The following is a 14,926-nucleotide window of genomic DNA, read 5'->3' as shown; positions in this document are numbered from 1 at the left end:
CCCGCCAAGGGTGGTTTGGTAGTTTTTATGCAGATCCTGAAGCCCACACCGGTATCCAACAGGTACGATGGAGGCAACTAAAAACCAACAAAAAATAATTAAAATAAAATCACATAAAATCCCAACTTCATATAAAAGCCGCGGGGGCGGCTCTGGGTGTAAGGGGGGGACCCCTCTGAGCCCCCGCCGGGCTCCGGCTGCGTGTGGTGAACGATCCCGGAGGGAATTAAAAAGTGATTGCTATATACACACACGTAGAAAGTCAACAGTGATCCCGGGGGGAAAAACAAAACAAAACAAAAAATCCAAAGATCCCCAAATGAACCCAAACCCAACCACAGTCTTCCCAAGCAGGAGGGACAGGCTTGGGCCTTCTTGCTGCCAGTCCCATGGAGCTCCAAGGTGGGTTTGGGTGGGTTCCTCGACCCTTTTTTTTTGCCTTGTTTTGGTGCTTTGGGCAGACAGGAGGAACAGGGCGGGGGGGTCTCCCCTCCTCCCTGCAGCAGCAATTTGGGGATCGGCTGGAAACCAACACCCCAACACCACTCAGCGCTCCTCTCGAAGCTTTCAGAGTTTTTCCTTTTTTTAATTTTTTTTTTTTGTCTTAACTCTTTCAACTACTACCGAAGGTTTTATTTAACAGCAACGTGTCTTCTTCTCATTAAAACATCAGTTTTGTGTCTTGTTTTCTTGTCTCACCCAATGCTGGGGGCGGGCGGGGGACGGGGAGGGGAGGCTGGGGCTAGAACCAACCGAAAAGTACAGAACATTTAATTTAGGAGAAGGTTACAGGAATCGTTGAGGGAAGGAAAAAAAGAAAAAAAAATTAAAAGAAAAAAAAAGAGGAAAAAAAAAAAAAAAAAAAAGAAATGGCAGCCCCGGGAGCCGCATCAGTACCGGGGAGGGAAGAAGGGGCGCTTAGGGGTGAAGAAGGGAGCCCCCCCTCTGCCGAAGGGTGGCCGCGGCCGCTTCAGGCTCTGGAAGGGGTCTCTGCCGCCGAAGGGCTCCCGCGGGCGGAACTCGGCGCGGGGCGTGCGGAGCAGGACGGAGCCGCGGCCCCCGGAGGGCTCCCGGTGCCCGGGGGGGCCCAGCCCGCGCGCGGCGCCCCCCAGCTGCTCCCGGGGCAGCGGCGCGGGCCCCGCGGGGTCCCGGGAGCGGGGCAGGGGCTCCCGCGGCTGTGCCCCCCCGAAGTGCTCCTTCAGCGTCCCTTGCATCGTACCGTGCTCCTTGGGGAAAGCGCCGGCGCCGTGCTCCAGCGGGGGCGGCGCGGGGAACGGGACCCCGCCGTGCTCCCCGGCCGGCGGCGGCTGCGCGGGGAACGGGACCCCGGCGTGATCCCCGGGCACCGGGGGCGGCGGGGGCGTGGGGAACGGGACCCCCGCGTGCTCCACCGAAGGGGGCGGGGGGACGCCGTGGGGCAGCGGGAGCGGCGCGGGCGTTTCCTTGGAGAAGGGGTTGGCGTGATCCACCGACGGCATGCGGGGAGGGACCGGGTGATCCCTCGGGAAGAGGCCGCCGTGGTCCTTGGCGGGAGCGGGCGGGGGCACGGCGGGCGGCCCCACCGGCTCCCGCGGGAAGGGGTTCCCGTGCTCCAGGGGAGGCGGAGCGAGGGGCGGCGGCGGCAGGCGGTGCTCGAAGGCGGAGCTGAAGTTGTTCGTTCGGAAGTTGTTGACGCTCTCCGGGAAGGGCGGCACGTGCTCCTTGTAGGGCGCCGGGAAGCCGCCCATGCCCGGCAGCTCCGAGGAGCCCGAGGGGCCGTTGTCGAAGGCGCTCCCGCCGCTGCTCAGCTCGAACCAGCCCGCCCGGCTCCCCTCGCGCCCGTGGCCCCGGCTGCCCTTGCCCAGCACCCGAATGGACTCCACGGTCTGGATGGGCTCCCCCGACATGCCCCGGCTCGAGGCGTTGTGGTAGCCCAGCGTCTCGATGGGAGCCCCCTTCTCCTCGGTGCTGTCGGGCAGGTCCAGGCAGGAGGAGGAGACGCGGGTCTCGATGCGGTAGTGCTCCTCCGGCGGCTGCGGCTCGCCCTTGGCAGCCCCGGATAAACTCCCCACCTCGCCGGAGCCGCTTTTGGGAATCTGCCCAAAATGCTTCTCCTCGGAGGGTTTCCGGGAGGCGTTTTTGAGCATGTTCTTGAACTCGATGGTGGAGGTGGCGGAGATGGAGGAACCCAAGGGTTTGTCCCCACCCGCCGCGGGCGCTCGGCTGGCGGGGCTGGGGAGGGCGTTCTGGGGGGAGAAGAGCGAGGAGCGGTGGGGAAGCGCGTGGGGCGAGTCCGAGTATTGCTTCTGCGGGAGGCCGGGCTTGGGCAGGCTGCTGTGGTTGGAGTCTGGTGTGAAGAACACGTCGTTCTTGCTGGGCGATGGGGACCCATCCGAGGCCGAGTCCTTCCCCCTGCGGCCGTAGCTCCCAAACATCCCTGGGGACGAGGCCAGCGGGTCGCAGCTCTCACTCTGATCCAGGAGAGACCTCATGGCCGGGGGGAAGGATGGCTTCACACCAAACTCCTGCGACCGCTGCCCGTAGCTGGGCAGCACCGGCTGGTACTCTGCAGAATCGGGGAGTTTACTCGATTTCAGGATAGACTTGACCGGCTTCTTCTCCAGGTTCAGCATGGCCGAGGGCGGCGGCCCGGAGTAGTCGAAGTCGCGGTAATCCTCGTCTTCTTGGAAAGATGTATCTGGGTAAAACTTCTCCTGGGAGGAGTCCATCAAAGAGGAGGGCATCTCCCTGCTGTCCACAGCTGGCTTGTACAGGCTGGCCGGGGACTCCCTGCCAAGGCCGAAGGGCCGGTAGCCGTGCACGGAACTGGGAAGTTCTTGGGAATATCCATCATCCCGACCCTGCAGAGGAGACCTTGTGCTGCTGGGAGTTGAAGAACCGGGGCTCATGATTTTTGACAGCAGGGAGATCGTGTCGACGCTGCTCGACGTTGGCTTGTCCATCATCTCGTCCTGGGTGGGCGTCCCGCTGCGCTCGTCGCGCACCGGAGTCCCGTCCACATTGTCCATGGAAGTGCTGGTGGGACCACGCTGGAAGTCAGAGCTGTGACTCTCCGTTGCCATGCTGGACCCCAAGCTGCTGAGGATGGGAATATTCAAGTTCAGGCCACTGAAGCCAGGATTTCCCTTCAGGAAATTGTGTATCTTCATCTCCAAGCTGGGAGAAGGGGGTTCTGATTCCAGCTTGGCTTTTGAAATTTCGGAGGGTTGGCCCAGTGAGGTTTCTGTTGGCAAAAGGGAGGAAGGACTGGTAGGGTGGGAACTGGAAAATCCCAGGGAATTAGTTGGTGGCTTAAAGCCAGAGCTTGACAGTGCTGGGGTATGTCCGACTGGAGCCTTATTGACTGAAGTGGAGGAAACCTCCGCGGTGGTTGAGTTTGGAGAATAACCAAAACTTTTGGCTATAAAGGACTGTGGATTGGAAGGAACACTCCTCCCCTTCAAGCACGGCACGGTTGTGTTGGCTGGCGATGCCGAGGTGCTCTGTGAGGCAGGTTCTCCTGACTGAACAGTGTTTCCAGCCACGCTCTGCAGCAAGGACGACAGCCCTGGAAAACAGAACTGCTGCATCAGGTACTGAGGGCAGGGGCAAATCACCCCAAGCCTCCTAAACTGGCACTTTACGCCCCCCCACTCTCCAGCCATGAAGAGGATTGGATTTTGCTGCACCCGGTGAGGTGCAACATTTTGCCAGAGGCTTGGATTGATGTACAAATATAAAATTACACCATCGAGTCAGGTGGGTAAGAACTCATCCTGGTCTGCAGCCAGGAGTGGGGAAACCTGCCCTGCTGGCCAGGTGACCGTGGCAAGGTGCCAGAGCAGGAGCACAAGCTCTTGGTCTCCTGTTCTGCTCAGGGAATGTTCCAGATACGTGTGATTGAGCCACAGCACAAGCACGAAGTACAGGGAAGTGACAAATGCCACTGGTCCGTGACACCTGAGCCACCTGAGAAAGACCATGCACACGTGCCAGAGACGTAAAACATTCCAATGGAGCTTTCCTCCCTCTGATCTCCCTTTAGGACAAGCAGAGCAGCACGTTTCAGCCTGGCCACTGCCCTCAGACACCTGCCAGCCCTCCCCCAGCACCCACCCCAGTACCTTGCAGCGCTGGCGCCGTCTGAGTCTGGGTTTTGGAGAGTGCTGACAAAATGCTTTCTGGAGTTATCTCAACTTTGGAGAGAATATTTGCTAATGGATTGGAAGGAGCAGATGGGGTTCCCAGGACAGGAGTCTTCAGGCCACTGGTGAGAGCTGAGGGGCTGGTCGGGGTCCCTGGCGAAGGTCTCGAGGCGGGACTCACACCTGGGGCAGGAGCACACACCACTCACCTGAGCTGCTCTGGCAACACAAGTGACTCAGGTTCCCCACGGGCACACAGAGCCGACCAGACCTCTGAGAGCAGTAACTCCCTCGTGTTTATTTTGAGATAATGAAAGGTTTAAATGATCACCCAGCTCCGTTAGTGCCCACAGCCCAGCTCAGCACTCACCCGTGCTCTTCATCACCGACGTCAGACTGCTCAGGATGGAGCTGATCTTGGCCAGGTCCACGTTGGCCAGGTTGGGTAAGGCAAGTGCTGGTGCCAGAGGGATGGGAGCCGTGCTCACCACCTTTGGAGCTGGGGGTGTTGGAGGAGCTGGGGCTGGTGTGGCCGCTGTCCCCGAGGCCGTGGCAGCCGCAGCAGCCGATGGCACCGCTTTGGGGACGCTCTCAGTCTTGGCAGGGGCCGGGGCTGGAGCAGCCTGCTTGTCCTTCCTCTCCTCCACTGCAGCAGAGAGGGGAAAACAAAAGCAGAAAGGTCACTCAGTCCCCCTAAAAAGACTCAGGGAATATCAATTCTGATTCCCAGAGATGTAGAAACATCTCTGGTAAGTGTTCTGGGAGATGGAAATGATCACAGTGGGACTGGGACTTCCCTGCCAGGAGATTCAAACCCCAGCTCTGTGCCTCCTCCACATCTCAAATGAAGCTGGAAAAGGCTGGTTTCCTCCTTTAATTCCCACAGCACAATCACATACCGATGATTTTAGACGTGTCATCCTCCACATCAGACAGCTCCATGTCCTCCACATCCCGGTTATCTGTGGCAGGTTCTGGAGAAACCATCTTGCGTGCTCCGGCTGCTGGAGAGCGGGTGCTGTTCTCCTCGCCCATGCCCTGGAAAGGGGACTCAGAGCCCGTTGGAGATGGAGCATCCATGCTGGGAGAAGGGACAGGAGACTCCTCGGGATCAGGAAGGGTTGCTTTCAGCTGGTCCAGCTTTTTCTTCAGGTTGCTGACGCGGTTAGCAAATGTTTTATAGGCCTAAGGAAGGAAGGACACTGGACTGGGGATCTTTCATGCCTCAGTCATTTCCTTAAGGAAGCAACACAAAGCCTGAAAAAAACCGATTCCAAATCCCTGGACCCTGCGGTGGTAAGAACACAGCTTCTCCATGGGACTCACAGGGCAACAACCACAAAAACTGGGGAGGATAAAACCTTTTTCCACTGACTTAAAACAATTTTCATAACCCCCCGTATTTTAACAAATGTGTTCTGCCCATCTGGGGCTTTTGGCAGGTTCTGGATGGTGTTGGTTGTTTTTATGACACTTTACTACTGTCCTTTATTTGAGTTCTCACATAAATCCCCAGTTTCCAGGATTCAGGATTTGTCACACTAACTGTAATTTTGCCCTGTTTAGGAATCTAGAGGGTATCCAACATTCCAGCAACACACACAAACTGAGCTTCCAACTGCTGCATTTTGAGAGCACATCCTCGTCTTACCCAAAGCCTCCATTCCGCTCTCTGTGGAAACCACCCTTAAACCAACCCAACAAACTTTGTTATTTGGGAATAGTGGAGAGATGAGGCATTTTCCAGGCTCTGAGGTGCTGTTCCACCTGTGGAGGATCCAGGAAAGTCACACTTACATTTGCCACCACCTTGACTTCTTTGTACTGTGCCTCATAGAAAATCCCAGCGTTCTCCAGCGCCTCGGTGAGCGAGGGGCCGTTCTTCACCTGCTTGTCCAAACCATTGACAAATTCCTCCAGCTTTGAACTTGCTTCTTCAAACTCCTTGGAGAACTTCTTCCCTCCTGTTTTATCTGCAGGGAGATGAACACCACGGGAATGAGGCAAACCACAGAAGCGTGGCCTCGACGGCAGCACCCAGGATATTGGGACAGTGGAGCTGCACAGTCCCAGACCACCCTGGTCATGCACTGGGATCTGGCAAGGGATGACCAGGGCCTGGTTGCTGGCAGAGTTTTGGTTCTCAGACAGTCATTTGCTTGGTCTGAGTTCTGCACCTGAGAATTTCCACAGAAATTCCACCTAACCAAAATTTTTGGCTCCTGATTGCTGGTTCTGAACCTCACTCTGAAATTCTGGCATTTTCCAGACATAAATTCTGGCACTTCCCAATCTTGACAGAACTGAGGAGCTCCCACAACACCTTCAGTGCCCTCAGGGCTTTACCTTTCAAGCACTTGAGTGTCTCAGTGCTGCAGACATCCACCCTCATAGTGGAAAGCTGCTTCTCCTTCAGCTCTATCTGATCCTCTGAGCGTTTGTACAACAGCAGCTCATCAATGAGGGACTGGGGCTGGAAAAAAGCAAACAGGAGAAGCTTCCTCATCACATTGCAGGGAAGAGGAGCCCTGCCTCTGCCCTGGTTCCAGACTGCTTCCAAGGGAGAGCTAACCCAGGAACCACGTGGAGCCTGTGATTTTTAACCTCAAATTTCACAATGAGCAAAACCTGGGCCCAGGCAGGAGCTACAATTCCACAAATCTCCTGGCTATGAGCAGGGCACAGGTCTGTTTTATTTACTCCCCATTTCACCCTACAGGTGCCATGAATACGTCCCACTCTGTCAGGGGACTGAATTTAGACCAATTTCTCGCCACCAACTCCTCAGCCACCTCAAACTCCTCTTCACAAGGATCTTCTGAGCTTGCCCAGACCCTTCCCCGTGTCAGCCCCAATGGTACAGGTGGCTCTTGGGCCTGGGGTCACCCCACATGCAAACCCCAAGGCGGGGGTCAGTGCCATGGGTCACTTCCACTCACAGACTTACTCGGAATTCAGCAACAATCTTGGACTTCAGAGCAGCTTTGGGGTTGGTGGAGGCTGTGGGGAAAAAGAGAAATCGTGAAGAAATGAAGGAACTGCCTGCCCGTGGAAAGTCAGCCACAAAAGGCAGCCTAATAAAGGATATTTGAAGATAATTTCATGTGTTACCCATCACATCCTCCCCTCCATGCAGGTGTCCCTCAGTGCTCCAGGCTCCTGGCACTCACGGGGACATGGACAGGCACAGCTGGATTGGGACTGAGCTCAACAAGTGACACTGCTGCTGTTTAACATGCTCTGAACCCTTCCTGGGCACACCTTTTCCTCAGGAAGACAAGTCCCTGCAAGGTCAATCTAACAGCTTCATCCAAGGAGCTCCAGCTCTCTGCAAGGAAGGGAATTTTATTCCCAAAGTGCCAGACCTGGAGCTGCCACGGAGCCCAGGTTTCCTGTGGGCAGAGCTTCCCTAGGGCACTTCCTAGGCCTGGCCATGCTCAGAGCTTTAACAACTCTCACACCTGGCTACAGGGTGGGGGGGATGAATCCTGCTGGCAAGAGACTGAATCCATCAGGTTCTGGGCAAAACAGGAGAAACAGGAAAGAAGAAACGAGCTGATGAGAAGCAAAGCACTAAACCCTCCATCCACGCTGGACACAGCCCAGTTCTGCCTGGGAAAGCAGCTTCTGGTTTGTTAAGGCCAGGAATAAACACTCCCAACTCTTTTCATCTTCTGCTGTCACCACCTGATGTCCCACAGGTCACACATCACACCTGCTGATGTCCCACACGTCACACCTGACGTGTCACCAGCTCTGTGGGGACCACTCGGGGTGTGGGTGCAACGTGAGAGCATTAAAGTCACTCTGTTATAGTAAATTCTCTCCTGCTGGTCTGGGCTCTGCACTGTCACGTGTCACAGCCTGTCCCTGCACTGCCAGCTCCAGGTTCCTCCTCCCAGCCCAGCCTGCTGGGGCAGTTCCTGAGCATGAAGGGAATGTCCATCTCCTCCTCCTCCTCCTCTCTGTCTTCCCTCCATCTCTGACCAGCTTCCAAGAGGTTCCACCAGCTCCTTCCTCTCCTGTCCACAACCTCTGCTCTCGTATCTTATTTTTGCCTCACTCCTTTTCTTTCCAAAGCCTTTTTTCTACCAACACCTCCTTGGTGTGCACGTCCTGGGGCCCTTGTGAGCCTGCAGGCTCAGCTGGCTCAGCCCACGCTGGGCTCAGCCCTTCTGCTCCTTGAGCAGCCAATTTCTGCATTAGTGCACAGAGTTCACAGTGGTTCCTTACTTTGTGATTTCTTCCACGGCTTATTCGGTTTGTTCAGAGACTCTTTCAGCTGCTTCTGAGTTTTGAAAGTGGTACCTGGAAAAACATTTCATTTTTGGCAGTCTGGCATTATGGGATTCCTGTCAAAATCTGGTTTTTGGTGCCATACAGTTGCACGGTGAAAGAGTGAACAGAAATTTGTTTTAAAATACCTCGACCAACTTCCTTAGAGGAGCTGCTGGATGCCCAAGAGAACCTCAGTTTACTCAGGAATGCAGCAACCTGGGGGTGGTCTGCCATTTTTAAATCAAGTTTCTGTTTGCCCTTACACTAAGGCAGTTCAAAAAAAAAAGTCACAGTAAAAAGGGAAAACACATGGAAATCTAAAAAGGAAACTCTTTAGGAAGGCTGTAATGGAATCAAACAGACAAGTGCTGCTCATTGGGAAAGCAGCCACAATACCTGATTTAGCTGGAACCTCACAGACCTGTTTTCAAGTCCCAGAAATGAGCCATTTCAGAGCAAAAAGCACAAAGGTCACTTCTCAGCATGCAACACCCAGCTCAAGCCTGTCCTCGTGCCACAGCCCGACCCAAGACACCACACTCCTCTTGCTGTGATGGCCACTGACCCTCAGAGCACACCTGAGGGCTTCCTGAGCACCTGCAGCTCTTCATGAGGGGAGGAAAGCCAAAAGCTGGACTGATTTCCACTGCTAATTCCTGGTTTTAACCAACTCCACTCGTTTCTCCCCTAAGGACTTGAGGATTCTTCACCCTCCAGCTTTGCTCCTGCCTCTTCCTACCCCACAAACACCATCAGTTAAACCAGACTATGAACGAACAGCACAAGGAGGTAGAGCCAGAGCACCCTGCTCGGGATGGGTTGGATCATTTCAGCCTCAGGTCCTGTTTGCTCTCTGCTGGAGCAGTTCCAGCTCGTGTGCAAGAGTTCACAGCTGCCTTAAGAAAGGTACAAAAGAGGTAAAGCAGGAGAATCCAGCGCCGCCCACGTCCCACACTTGGTTGTGTTACAGCCTGTGCCAGGTGCAAACGCCCCTCTCGCTCCCCTCAGTGACCCCAAACTGTCTCTACAGCTTCAGTGAGCTCACGGGGCAGTTTGTAAGGTGAGAAATGCAAGGGGTAAGGAACTTACTCAGTGCTTCTTTCAGTGCCAAAATGGTTTCCTCAGGGTACACGTTTCTGTCCTCCCAGATTTTGAAGATTCTTTCGATGGATTTGGAGACTGATGGGTCCCTGGAAGAGAAGAGTTCTTTACCCCCTGGCTGCAGGACATTGCTGTGAGGTTATATTGGATAATTTGACCCTAACCAACCCTCTGTGCAAATTAAAACCCTGCTCATGCCCACACATGGCTGTTCCAACAGAATCCTTGGAAGTTCTGCTGATGTTCGTAGAGAGTTGGAGATGTCAGAAGAAAAATTCCCCCTTTTAGAGACCCTCAGCCTCCCAAGAGCCCGTTAGCTCATTCATTACTCACTTCACTAATGAAGCAGCCTCAGGGAGCACCTCTGCAAAGGTGTCCCGAAAAACAATGGCATTTTTCCTCTTGCAGTTCTGTATGACATCATTGGCCAAGTAAAAAAGGTTCAGGCGGTGAGGAAAAGCAGCTGAGGACAAAAGAAAATCGAGAGTCAGCATCAGACACAGGCACCACAACAGCCACACCTTGACCCCAGTAGTTCAGCGCTGCTTTTGGGAAAGTTTCAGGGTTTCCAAAGCCCAGCAGGCAAACCCCTGAGGACTAGAGAGGACATCTTTAATTTACAAATGATTTTCAGATTCCTCCAGCTGTGCTTGCTCCTCTGACCCTCCTGAGGTTCAAAAGCTCCGAACTGAGTTACTTCATCAAATCCCTTCCCTCAGGGGTGGGTGGGTAAACTTAGGAAACTCATTCACATGCAAATGATGGTAACGAGCTCCTTCATTTCACTAAAGGACACTGCCAAGGATTAAACTGGAGGAACAGTGCCAAGAGATGGTGTTACCTCACTGGGTTGTCACCTCTCACCTGCCCATGTCGCCCCTGGCTGCAACCAGAATCACTTTTTATCTAGGGATCCCTCAATTCTCTTATCCTGCTTCATTTTCCAGCTGGCCCTACCTTGGCAGAACAAATTCCCACAGCACGGCTGCACCTTGCAGCTCTCCTGGTCTGCAGGATTCCTCTCAGGAAGCTCAGCATCCTTCCTGGCCCAGAGCCCTGGGTGAGGAGCTCACCCCTCGCTCACAACCTGAAAAAGCTCCCAGCAGAAAAATTCCTGTTTCTGGAACGCCCTCCCAGCATGAGGCTCACAAAGTTCAAAAGGAAGATCCTGCACAGAAGCTCCTCCTCTGAGGGCAAGCAGAGCTGAGGACACAGGAAAAGGCTTAGCTGGGATGGGTTCTCCTGGCAGAGGTTGATGTCCTTAAGCCTCTCTGAGCCCCTGCCAGCAGCACTGGGCTCTCCTGGCACTGCGCCCTCGAGCATCACTCCAGACTGGGGTCAGGAAGGGCACAGGGACAGAGCCCTCGGGGAGCCCCTGCTCCTAAAGCCCTGTCCCTGCTCCTAAAGCCCTGTCCCTGCTCCTAAAGCCCTGTCCCTGCTCCTAAAGCCCTGTGCCTGCTCCTAAAGCCCCTTCCCTGCTCCTAAAGCCCCGTCCCTGCTCCTAAAGTGCTGTCCCTGCTCCTATAGCCCTGTGCCTGCTCCTAAAGTGCTGTCCCTGCTCCTAAAGCCCTGTCCCTGCTCCTAAAGCCCCGTGCCTGCTCCTAAAGCCCTGTCCCTGCTCCTAAAGCCCCGTGCCTGCTCCTAAAGCCCTGTCCCTGCTCCTAAAGCCCTGTGCCTGCTCCTAAAGCCCCGTCCCTGCTCCTAAAGCCCCGTCCCTGCTCCTAAAGCCCCGTCCCTGCTCCTAAAGCCCTGTGCCTGCTCCTAAAGCCCCATCCCTGCTCCTCAAGCCCTGTGCCTGCTCCTAAAGCCCCGTCCCTGCTCCTAAAGCCCCGTCCCTGCTCCTAAAGCCCCGTCCCTGCTCCTAAAGCCCCGTCCCTGCCCCAGGACACACAGCAAAGGCCTGAGAGCCACTGCCAGCAGCTGCTGACCCCCAATCCCACACGGAGCCCCAGCTCCCACATCCCAGGAGGAGATTTTGTCCCTGACCCTGCTCCTGTGGCCATGGCCACCTCACAGAGCCCCAACTTCCACATCCCAGGAGGAGATTTTGCCCCAGATCCTGCTCCTCTGGCCACTGTCACCTCATGGAGGAGTTTTTATCCCTGGTCCTGCTCCTCTGGCCACTGTCACCTCACAGAGCCCCAGCTCCCACATCCCAGGAAAAGCTTTTCCAGCACAGACTCAGCAAGCCAAGGATTTGTGAGCAGAACCTGTTGCTCACAACCTGTGCCCTGAACATGCTGACAGGACAGGCTGAGATGGGTTTTCTGGAGCCCACAGTGCTCTGCTCTGCCCTGAGGGCTGGGAATTCAGCTGGAGCAGGGCTGCACTCTGCCTGGTGCTCCAAAACAATCTGCAGCCAGCTTTCCCCAAAATGCCAGCCTCAATAATCTCTCAGATCATCATCCCACTGGAATGGGGCTCCTGTGATTTAGTTGAACCCAGCAATTCTCCTGCTGCTCACCCTCCATCCCAGAGACATTTCACCAGCAGACAGCAATGATTCCACATCTTAATAACATAAAATAGATTGCAAAGAATTTTAAACCTTTGATTCAAAGAAGTCTAAACCTTGGATTTAAATGATCCAGCATCTACACAGCAGAAGGAAGTCTGGAGCAGGGCTCCAGGCTGATGCTGACCATGCAGAGCACCACTTGTCCAGAGCAAAGGCAGAGCCACAGGTTATAAACCAAGATACACCCACATCATACAGGAGGAATGCTGGGTCCAGAGGAAGGCTGTGGACGTGATCCACAGAGAAAACCAAGTGTTTCTGGTTCCAAGATGCAATGGGTGAACAGCTCCTCTCAGCTTAAAGCAGTGAGGAAACGTGGGCAAAAAGGAAAGGGCAGAGCTGAGCCCATTCCAAATCAGGCACAATGGCACCGACAAAAATGGCATTTCAGAGCCTAAGGGTGTGTTTAACTCACACTTAAACCCTCTGACCGAACCCTCCTGCAGGGACACTCGGGTTCCCATCAGGAATTTCCCACAGGTGAAGATACAGAAGGATGTCCTTGCAGGAACATTCCTGTTGGGAAGCTCTGACCAGCATGGATCAGAAGAAGCAAGATGCTAAAACAACAGCAACACTGCAAATAGCACCAACCCTGGTTTTCCTGAAAATACACAATTCTGTGCTCCAGGAACCCCTCACCAGGGGGATTTGATGTGTTGCTAAGAGCTTTGGAGTTAAAAGATTTAAATGCTCAGAAATGAACTCAGAGCCACCTGTATTTGCTGTGGCTGGGACAGGGACTTCCCACAGAGAGAACTGTGAGGTCCTTGGGGCAGAGGATGAAGGGAAAAGCAGGGAAAAAACCCCTAAGGAAGCAGGGAATAACCAAAGAATCAGGGGTCAGGGCATGGCAGCATCACAGCTGCTGTCAAGGACTGGGTGAGCAGGATAAGATGGTGAAGGAGGGACATGGACAAAAGGAGGGGTGTGGAGGTGAGATCCTCACAAGGGCTGTGAAGGGAAACCTTGAAAGAATCCCATAAAACCCAACAAAAATTCCAGGCTGGGGCCAAGGGCTCGGGGCAGGAGCTGGGGCAGAAACGGGGCATGGAGGACCTGCAGGTGGGAACAGTTCAGTGGCTTTTGATGAGCTTGGGAAGGGGGAAGGAGGGATGGGAGAGCACTGAGGGCCTCAGCAGAGCCAGGACAACTGTGAGAAAGCCACGTCCAGAGGAGCTGGCACATCCCAAGGAGAGATGGGCTGGATTTTCTTCAGGGGCATGCACTTGGAGCAGAAGGGGAAGGACGATGAAGGATGAAGGAAGCCCCAAGGATGGTGCCACAGTGCCAAGGAAGGAGGATTTCCAGGAGAGGTGGCAGTGACAGCAAGGCTTGAGGACCCAGGGCATTTCCTCCAAAGCTCTCACCTTCCTCTCCTAATTCCACGGAGTACAGACAAAACAGATCAAACTCTGGGGAAAGAGGATCTCCTGCATTCTGCAGTGGTGCCTTGAGAGTGAACCCCAACTCTCCCAAATTTTCCAAAAGGTTCAGCACACAGCAGACCGACACTTTGGGATGGGAATGTTATCTCCACGTTCCTGCCAAGCAAAGCTTCCTTGAACTCCCACAAGAAGAGTCCAACCTTCCCACAGCAGCGGAGATAACACTGCTGTGCTGAGCCCTCCAGGTCAGGGACACATCCTGATGGGCACTGCAAAGCCCAGAACTGGCACCCGGACTCTCCATGCCCACCCCGGGCTGCTCCAGGCACAGAAACAGCTCCCTGAGCCCCCAAAGTGCTGCTTTGGGAGATCGTGGATTCAGGAGCACAAAGGTGCCACCACTGAGGTGCACACCAGCACGTTGTGTTCCTCCAAGGATGACAAGGTGATGCACACGCGACAAGAGGGAACATTTTCAAAGTAAAAGGGACAGATTTAGGAGAGGTGTCAGGAAGGAATTCTTGCCTGTGAGGCTGCTGAGGCCCCGGCACAGGTAGCAGAGAACAGCCGTGCCTGCCCTATCCCTGCAAGGGTCCAAGGCCAGGCTTGGAACAACCCGGGCTAGCGGAAAGCGTCCCTGCCCATGGCACTGGACGGGCTTTAAACCTTTCCAACCCAACGACGAGCCCGACCCTGCCCCGCCGCCGGTCCCCGAGTGCCCGCTGCGGGCTCGCCGCCGATGGCGGGGCCCCGTTCCGCCCCGGCCGCCCCCCGGCCCCGCACTCACAGCGGCGCAGCCACTTCATCCAGTGGTACACGATGGTGCTGTGGTGCCGCTTGTTCTCCAGGCACCACGAGGAGAGGCCCTGGATCGACTCCATCGTGTTGGTCACCGCCTGCAGCTTCCTGTCGAGCGAGGCCTCGAGCGCGCCGGCCGCGGACGAGGCGGCGGCGGCCGAGGAGGAGGAGGAGGACGAGGAGGCCCGGCCGCCGCCTCCGCCGCCCGCCGCCATCTTCCCGCGCTGCTCGCGGCCGGGCCGCGCGGGGGGCGGCGGGGCGGCGCCTCACGGGGCCCAGGGAGGGGGGGCCCGAGGAGATCGAGGGGGCCCGGGGGGTGCTCGGGCGGTGCGAGGCGGTCCCGGCCTGGGGTGGGGGGAAAGGCTCGGCCCGGGCGGGTGCAAGAGGCGGTGGCGGCCCAGAGGGATCTCGGGGGGGGACCCCGGCTAGTGGCCGGGCGGTGCCGGTAGGCGGTGCCGGTACCCGAGGCGGTGCCGGTACCGGAGGCGGTCACGGCCCGGCCCCCCCCGCGCGCGCCGCCCGCCCCCCCGCCGCCATTTTGTGACTCCCGCACACCGGCGGGACGCGCACGCGCACGCCCCGCCCCCTCCCCGCCGCGCCTGCGCGCGCGCGCCCGCCCCGCCCGGCAAGATGGCGGCGCCCCCCCCCCCCCCCCCCAGAGCCGTTTGCACCCCCCCCTTCCCGGCCATGAGGGGGCGGAGAGCGCGCGAGCATAAAAA

The 14,926-nt window shown here is 56.2% G+C and overlaps 1 protein-coding gene across 2 annotated transcripts; it reads right to left on the bottom strand.

Moving 5' to 3' along the window:
* Positions 1-9: 9 nt before the first annotated feature.
* Positions 10-14,422, bottom strand: RPRD2 (regulation of nuclear pre-mRNA domain containing 2). Of its 2 annotated transcripts, XM_066568236.1 has the most exons (11): positions 14,197-14,422; positions 9,837-9,966; positions 9,492-9,592; positions 8,358-8,432; positions 7,072-7,124; positions 6,471-6,597; positions 5,922-6,097; positions 5,024-5,309; positions 4,495-4,770; positions 4,104-4,307; positions 10-3,547 (listed from the first exon to the last, which is right to left on the bottom strand). In XM_066568236.1, exons 1-11 carry the CDS (start codon positions 14,420-14,422, stop codon positions 891-893), a joined length of 4,311 nt encoding a protein of 1,436 aa, XP_066424333.1. In that variant the 3' UTR covers positions 10-890. The 2 variants fall into 2 exon arrangements, with proteins under 2 accessions (XP_066424333.1, XP_066424334.1); XM_066568237.1 differs by lacking the exon at positions 8,358-8,432.
* Positions 14,423-14,926: the final 504 nt, after the last annotated feature.

Source organism: Molothrus aeneus, chromosome 31 (genome assembly GCF_037042795.1).
Source record: "Molothrus aeneus isolate 106 chromosome 31, BPBGC_Maene_1.0, whole genome shotgun sequence".
In the NCBI taxonomy this organism is placed as follows: Eukaryota; Metazoa; Chordata; class Aves; order Passeriformes; family Icteridae; genus Molothrus; species Molothrus aeneus.
Note: the sequence above shows the minus strand (reverse complement) of the source record. Positions and strands in the feature narration are given on the sequence as shown.

Excerpts from the sequence above, each read along its gene's own strand:
- RPRD2 (XM_066568236.1), bottom strand. The coding sequence starts at position 14,422 with ATGGCGGCGGGCGGCGGAGGCGGCGGCCGGGCCTCCTCGTCCTCCTCC. Across the intron at positions 9,967-14,196 it reads GATGAAGTGGCTGCGCCGCT|CTGCTTTTCCTCACCGCCTG; the intron begins GTGAGTGCGGGG and ends TTTTGTCCTCAG. Across the intron at positions 6,598-7,071 it reads AGATTGTTGCTGAATTCCGA|CCCCAGTCCCTCATTGATGA; the intron begins GTAAGTCTGTGA and ends GCTTTTTTCCAG.